Genomic DNA, 8,615 nt, shown 5'->3' with positions numbered 1-8,615 from the left:
TCACGTGTGTTAAGTTAGGTAATCCTTGCATCCCTCTGAGGTGTGCATTATTTTGATCATCTCCATTTCATCTGAGATGAATGGAAAGAGTTCGATCACTTGTCAAGATCACACAGTGAGTAAGCAGGAGAGCCAGACCTTAACTCAAGGTGGCCTGGATCCAGAGCCCACACACTCAACACAAGCCTTTGCCTCTAAGCTGGGAGCACACTTAGAGAAAGTAGGATGCCCAAAGTGTGGCTGTGTATAAAGAGTAAGTTGAGGGGGCCAGCAAAGCACTAGGCAGAACAAGCTCCACTTCTTAGAGAAGATGTTATCACACAAGAGATAGCAAGCCAAAGCAGAGCCACTCAACTGCTCTTCTCCTTCCATCTTCACTCGTTCCCCAGTATGAGTGAGTGAAACGTGAAGAGCAATCATAAAAGAACTGGAAAAGTCATAGCATTTATAAAAGTGGGAAAGAAGCACCAGAGTGGGAGGAAACGTTGGAAAATAACAACCAGTCTCTAAATAATCCGTTCTCCAATCTCCACTGAGTAACTAGCCTGAATTTTTCCAGAGCTTATAGATGTGATCATGAAATCCATCCAATTCCTTTAGAAATCAAGGAGAGTTAGAAATATTGGAAGGCCAGAGCTCAACAAATATTTGAAAATGTTTAAAAGGGGAAAAAGCTAGACTTCAGAAATTATAGACATATATGTTATAATTCCTGGAATGTTAAAAATATAATACAACATTATGTAAAAATATAACATGGGATGCTATAGACTACTAAATGTTTTGTTTACAAAAACTTCATTCATTCAAAAATACATGTTAAGTAATCAATACCCTCATGAAGCTTACATTTTTAGTGGGGGGTGGTGGGTATAGATAATAAATAACTGAATATATGCAGAAATACAAAACAGGTTAAGTATTATAGTATGCACCTAATATAGGGCAAGGGATACAATTCATAGGGAAAGTCTCTCTAATAAGATGACTTATGAGAGGAGATCTTTTAAAAATAAAGTGGGACTCGGGAGGACATAGAGGAAAAATAATTCAGGGAATGAAAAGTGCAAGTTCAGTGGTTCTGTGGTAGGAGGGTGCTTGGTGAATTCACAGAACAGGAACAAGGTCCATGAGGCTGGTATGGAAACAGAGACGAAGATGACATCTGAGCAGGAACAGAGGCTCCGATTATGTGGGACCTGTAGGCCACTGTAGGAACTTAGTTTTTTATAGTGTTAAATCCAGCTTAGCCTAAAGCTACCTTACTACATATTTTAAGTTCAGCCTAAACGTTTCTCTGTACATTGTGAACTGTAAAACAAATGGAGTTGTAAACAGACCATAGCCTACTCTTGTGCCAATCACCAAATTTTGACCAATCAGTGGTGGCCAACTATTCAAACTGTGTTCAAATATGGCTGATGCTGAGCTGTAAGCAATCCTGCTGTTTCTGTATCTTACTTCTGTTTTCTGTACATCACTTTCCTTTTTCTGTCCCTGAATCTTCCACCACGTGGCTGCGCTGGAGTCTCTGTGCCTACTCTGGCTCTGAAGGCTGCCCAATTCATCAATTGTTCTTTGCTCAACTAAACTCTGTTAAACTTAATTTGGATAAGGTTTTTCTTTTAATAATAGTGAGGGAGTTTAAAGGCCCTGAAAGGTTTAAACAGGTGAATGACAGGCTCTAAGTTATATCTTGTCAAGATTGCTACTGTTGCTTTGTGGAAAATAGAGTAAGGGAGTTGGGAAGCAGAAAGAACAGTTAAAAGGCTCCTGTAATAATTCAAGCCAGGACTGTTCACAATAGCTAAGACTTGGAAGCAACCCAAATACGCATCAATGACAGACTGGATAAAGAAAATGTGGCACATATACACCATGGAATACTATGCAGTCATAAAAAAGGATGAGTTCATGTCCTTTGCAGGGACATGGGTGAAGCTGGAAACCATTATTCTCAGCAAACTAAAACAAGAACAGAAAACCAAACACCACATGTTCTCACTCATAAGTAGCAGTAGAACAATGAGAACACATGGACACAGAGAGGGGAACATCACACACCAGGGCCTGTCAGGGGGTGGGGGGCAAGAGGAAGGACAGCATTAGGAGAAATACCTAATGCAGATAATGGGTTGATGGGTGCAGCAAACCACCATGGCACGTGTATGCCTATGTAAAAAACCTGCGTGTTCTGCACATGTACCCCAGAACTTAAAGTATACTAATTAAAAAAATAAAAATAATAATAATCTGAACCAGCTATGCCCCCTTTCCTCTTCCTTCATGACACAGTGCTAGTCTTGTTCATGTTAATATTCTCCTTGCCAAGCACAGTGCCTGGCATAATAATGATGATTGCATGAAACCTTTGGCAATAGTAAATAAAACTGCAGTCATACACTGACACATGGAAAGGAACCATGCGTTTGTCTATATTAAAAACACAGCCTGTGATAAGTCATTACTTCACAGGTGAGAGAAGGAATGCAAATGAAAAGAGACTCTATTTCAAACCTTAGATCACCAAGAATATCTGCTTTGCCTGCTGTGGGTTTTCTCAAAACCCATAAGCAAATCCTGTTCTCTTCTCTACCCTCACAGGTCCAGATGGGCATGCAAAACTGGATTTGGGAAATTGAGGCTCTGTTTTGTTTGCATCCCTGATGCTGTGCTGTGGCCTTCTGGGGAGGCAGTTGTACAGGAACACCTGGATTTATTAATCTTGCATCACCCAAGAGGTAGAACCATCAGCCTTCCACTGTATGATAAGCTCTTATATGTATCCAAGAGATGTTCTAGAGAAACAACATCCCTCTAAGTTTCCTGCCAGAACTTTTGATGCTCTTGCTTTGGGATAGATCTAGGCAAAGAACTGGATGCTTTGTGAAGGAAAGGTCCTGGCTTGGAACGTACATTTACCTCTCTCCACTGGGTGGCAACTAGGTCTTTAGAGTAGCCAACTAGAGAAGATTAGCCAACTAGAGAAGAGAAGTAGAATAGCCAATTAGAGAAGTGACATCATGTTGACTCTAACTCACATCTGCACTGTGTCTTATGAAGTCAGGAGCACATTTCTGTTCATTTCAGTCCTGGAGTTTGCAGTGGGGTTTCTGACCAACGCCTTCATTTCCTTGGTGAATTTTTGGGACGTAGTGAAGAGGCAGCCACTGAGCAACAGTGATTGTGTGCTTCTGTGTCTCAGCATCAGCCGGCTTTTCCTGCATGGACTGCTCTTCCTGAGTGCTATCCAGCTTACCCACTTCCAGAAGTTGAGTGAACCACTGAACCACAGCTACCAAGCCATCCTCATGCTATGGATGATTGCAAACCAAGCCAACCTCTGGCTTGCCGCCTGCCTCAGCCTGCTCTACTGCTCCAAGCTCATCCGTTTCTCTCACACCTTCCTGATCTGCTTGGCAAGCTGGGTCTCCAGGAAGATCTCCCAGATGCTCCTGGGGATTATTCTTGGCTCCTGCATCTGCACTGTCCTCTGTGTTTGGTGCTTTTTTGGCAGACTTCACTTCACAGTCACAACTGTGCTATTCATGAATAACAATACAAGGCTCAACTGGCAGATTAAAGATCTCAACTTATTTTATTCCTTTCTCTTCTGCTATCTGTGGTCTGTCCCTCCTTTCCTATTGTTTCTGGTTTCTTCTGGGATGCTGACTGTCTCCCTGGGAAGGCACATGAGGACAATGAAGGTCTATACCAGAGACTCTCGTGACCCCAGCCTGGAGGCCCACATTAAAGCCCTCAAGTCTCTTATCTCCTTTTTCTGCTTCTTTGTGATATCATCCTGTGCTGCCTTCATCTCAGTGCCCCTACTTATTCTGTGGCATGACAAAATAGGGGTGATGGTTTGTGTTGGGATAATGGCAGCTTGTCCCTCTGGGCATGCAGCCGTCCTGATCTCAGGCAATGCCAAGTTGAGGAGAGCTGTGACAACCATTCTGCTCTGGGCTCAGAGCAGCCTGAAGGTAAGAGCCGACCACATGGCAGATTCCAGGACACTGTGCTGAGAATGGACATAAAATGAACTCTTCCTTAATACGCCTGTGAGTCTTCATGAATATGCCTCTGATTCCTCAGGAATACAACTCTGATTCCTCACAAAGCCTTCCGATTTCTTCTGTAAAACACAATTGAAATTCTCTCCACTTTGTATCAATGAACTAACTTATAGATGAATAAAATAATTATGCACTATACATGGCCTAGGCAAGAATAATGTTGTTGGTACCCTAGGTTTGTTTTGATAAAATGAACAAAATAATTAGGTGAGGTATTTGGTGTAAATCCTTTATATACTATAGCTTATTATTGGTGTGAATCAAACCATGAGAAATCACCTCTTCTGAAATATCTATATCCCAAGATAATATGTTTGACTTTTAACATGACTACTAAACCTCTTTCTCAGAACTGGTGCTAGCATCATATTTGGAAATATTCACTACTACAATAAGTGTGTAATCCTCTTCAAGCTCCACAATTTTCATGGAAACAAAGACAAACTTGGAAAGATAATTATGTCATAATTTCAGCTTCAAGAGGTACCACGTAACTTCAACTTCAAGAGGCACAAAAGAATAGTGTATTTTGTCTGAAAATACACTGATTCAGAAATGCACTTTGACCTACTTTATAATGATGGAAGAGAAGCAGATATTTGTCTAGTAGGTGACCTGGATGCCAGTAGGTGCCTTGTGTGGACTTTCTGGCTATGCCCAGTTTGCCTTTGAAGATGGTGTTTTGCCTGGTACCAAGTATTTGTCTCTCTAGTTGGGGGCCCTATCAAAATTGCCCAGCTGAAAGGTATATTTGTAGAGATTTGGCATTCTCTGTATTCCTGCACAGGAACCCAGCCAGGAAGGCGCTCCTCAAATCAAGTACTGAAAGACTCAGGAGAAAACAAGGTATTCCAGACATTTAAATCTTAGGCTTCACAGTTCACAGGCTTCACAGTTGTAGCAGCTCACCACCAAGGCTCTTAGTTCTGCCAGCTGTGGCACCAGAGAACTGTTTCCTCCTCTCAGGCACTTGGTCTTAATAGATCCAAATCTTCACCTCAGTTTTCCTCCAAAAATTAGCCATTTCTTCACCTCCAGTGGCTACCAAATTTGCAACTTCATCTGGCTTCCTCTCCTTGGTGGACACTGAAGTTGTCCTAGGATTCCCTCAAAGACGTCGGTCCTTGCTCTTGGCTGCACATTGAAATTATCTAAGGGGCTCTTTAAAAATCTCAATGTCCAGGCCAAATACGACCAATAAAATCAAATATCTTGAGATAAAATGAGGCTTCATTTTCTTTAATGCTCCTCAGGTGATTTCAAGGTGCAGCCAATGTTGAGATCCACTCTTCTAGATGCCCTGTCGGTGTAGAGATGGAGCATCTTTTCATATGTTTATGTGTATGGCTTTATTTTTAACATTGTGTTTCTGAGATTCACCCATAATATTATATGAGTCACTGCTTGCTTACTTACTCACTATTTCTGAACATTTTGCATTGCCTACAGTGTGGGGCTACTATGAATAAAGTTTCTATACACATTCTTGAATCCATTTCTTTGTAGGCATAGGTTCATTTCTCAAGTGAATACCTAGGAGTGAAATTACTATGTTAAAACATTTATATTCATTTAACTTTATAAAAACTGTTAAAGAGTTTTCCAAAGTGATCCTAACATTTTATGCTCCCCTCAATAATGTAGGAGAGCTGTTCCACATTCTCAACAACATTTGGTGTTGTCAGTCTTTTTAATTTTGGCCATTCTAGTGGGGATGAAATGGTATCTCATTGTGGTTTCCATTGCATTTGTCTTCCAACTCATGATATGCAGAACAATTTTGTGTGCTTCTTGGCTATTTGTATTTTTTCTATTATAAAGTAACTGCCCATTTTAATATTGAGTTATCTTTTTATTACTGATTTATAAGAGTTTATTGATTTGTAGCATTTGTGTATGTCTGATAATATACATATATGTATTCTTATACAACTCCTATGTATACACAACTGTTTTATATTAAGTTGTCTTTTTATTATTGATTTGTAGAAGTTCATTGATTTGTGTGTGTATATATACATACATATATGTATATGAAAAACATACATATATATATAACATATACGGATACAAGTCCTTTGTCTGATATATGCATTGTGAATATTTTGACCCAGACTCTGGTTTTCCTTTTTATTTTTTAATAGTGTGCTGATAAGCACAAATGATGACTTTAATAAAATCTAATGTCATTTTTTTCTACAATGCTTGTGCTTTTTGTGTCTGCTATAAAGAATATCTGCCTGCCCCTGACATGCAAAAACAGTCTCTATGATTTTCTCTGGAATTTTCATAGTTTTTACTTGTTTGGGTCTATAATTGATCTTGAATTAATTTTTTTGTGTAGTATGAAGTAGGGCTGAACTTTACCATTTTTATATGTCTATCTAAGTATGCCAATATCATTCATTGAAGAGTTTTATTTTCTAATTGACTTGAACTCTTGTTGAAAATCATACAACTATATATGCATGAATCTTCTTCTGGTTTCTATGTTGTGTTCCAGTGATCTATTTGTCCAGTCTTTAACCAATACCTCACTTTCGGATTATGGTACATTACTGGTAAGTTTTTAAATATTCAAAAATATTCTGTCTGAAAATCTATAAACATATCTCTTTATTTTTTGTCTTTATCTCAACAATGTTTTGTAATTTTTAGTGTAAATAATTTTTTGGTAAAATTATTCGTAAGTATTTAATATTTAATAATGTTATTGTATATAGAGTTGTTTACATTTTTATTTGCTACCAGCATGTAAAAATACAATTGATTTTTGTATGTTAACCATTATCTGACAACTATACCAAATTAATATATTGGTTCTAGTAGCTGTTTGAAGATTCTTTGAAATTTTATACTTAATCATGTCATCAGCAAATAAAGACAATTTTATTTCTTCTTTCTCCATACATATGCCCTTTATTTATTTTTTAAAAATTTATTTCACTGGCTAGGATCTCCAGTGTAGTGCTGATTAGATTTAATGTGAATACACATTCTGGCCTTGTTCCTGTTTTTAGGAAGAAAATATTCACTATTTCATCATTGGGTATAAAGTTAACTGTAGGTCATTTTTAGATTCCCTTTGTCAGATGTAAAAAGCCCATTTATATTCCTACTTTGCTAACAATTTTTACCATTAATGAGTCTTGAATTTTATTTTAAAATTTTTTGTATTTATTGAGATGATTCTACAGTTTTTCTTCTCCATTTTGTTAACATGGTGAATTACACTGATTAATCTTTGAATGTTAAATAAACTCTGCATTCCTGGTATAAGCCTCACTTAGTCATAGTGTATTATTCTCTTTATATGTTGCTCTACTTTATTTGCTAATATATTGTTAAGGATCTTTGTATATATGTTTATGTGGAATACCAACCTCTATTTTTCTTTTTTCTTTTTTTAATTACATATCTTTGTCAAGATTTGGTGACAAGGTTATTCTGGCCTAATGAAACAAGTTAGAAAACATTTCCTCCATCTTTATTTTCTTAAAACTTTGTGTAAGATTGGTATTATTTCTTCTCTAAATATTTGATATGATTCACCAGAAAAACCATTTGGACCTGAAGTTTTTTATTCATGAAGGTTTGCTTTTTTCAAAGTAATTACAACGTATTTAATAGATATAGTACTATTAAGATTTTCTGTTTCTTCTTGTGTCTATTTTGGTTTCATTTTTTAAGGAGTTTGTCCATTTTATCTAAGTTTTTAACTTTTTGCCATAAATTTGATCAGAATGTCTGTAGTAGATGGTTTTCTATTCCCTCATTCTCAGTTTTGATTACTTTGTTGTCTCTTTTTATTTATTGTTCTAGCCAGTGATTCATCAACTTGTTGATGTCTACAAGCAATCATCATTTGGTTTCATCTGATTTTCTCTACTTCTTTTATTTCTTCCTATTTATGTTCTATTATTTATTATTTATTTAGTTTAATTTCTCTTCCTGTTTTAGCTTCTTAAGGCAGATTATTTGATCAATAATTTAACTTTTTTTGTTCTAATGTAAACATTTAAGCTTTACGTTTCCTGCTCAACACTTCTTTGCTGCATCACACAAATTCTGATATGTTGCATTTTCATTTTTAAGTTCAATTTGAACTTTCATCTAATTATACTTTACATTTGTGGTTTAACCAATGTTTTATGTAGAATTCCATTGTTTAATTTCCAAGAATTTGGGACTTCGCTAGATACCTTATTGGTTCTAATTTCTAATTTAATTCCATTGCCATCAGAAAGCATATTCTGTAATATTTCAATCTTTTGAAATTTATCGAGACTTACTTTATGGCCCAGCATATTGTGTATCTTTGTGAATAATTCATGTATATTTGAAAAAGATATGCTGTTGTTGAATGTAGTGCCCCATAACTATCAATTAGGTCAAGGTGCTTGATAGTGTTATTTAGATCTTCTACATTCCTACTGACTTTTTGTCTCATTTTAATCTCAAATAATGAGAGAGAAGTGTAAAAATCTTTCACCACAATTATGGATTTGTCTACTTCTCTCTGTAGTCCTCTCAGTGTTT

The 8,615-nt window shown here is 36.8% G+C and overlaps 1 protein-coding gene across 1 annotated transcript; it reads left to right on the top strand.

The window, feature by feature from the left end:
• Positions 1–2,921: 2,921 nt before the first annotated feature.
• On the top strand, positions 2,922–4,102 carry TAS2R38 (taste 2 receptor member 38). The gene has a single exon (XM_007983199.3). The coding sequence runs from the start codon at positions 3,024–3,026 to the stop codon at positions 4,023–4,025; it is 1,002 nt and encodes a 333-aa protein (XP_007981390.3). The 5' UTR covers positions 2,922–3,023; the 3' UTR covers positions 4,026–4,102.
• The last annotated feature ends 4,513 nt before the right edge of the window (positions 4,103–8,615 follow it).

The sequence above is a fragment of the Chlorocebus sabaeus genome, chromosome 21 (genome assembly GCF_047675955.1).
Source record: "Chlorocebus sabaeus isolate Y175 chromosome 21, mChlSab1.0.hap1, whole genome shotgun sequence".
Taxonomy (NCBI): Eukaryota; Metazoa; Chordata; class Mammalia; order Primates; family Cercopithecidae; genus Chlorocebus; species Chlorocebus sabaeus.
Note: the sequence above shows the minus strand (reverse complement) of the source record. Positions and strands in the feature narration are given on the sequence as shown.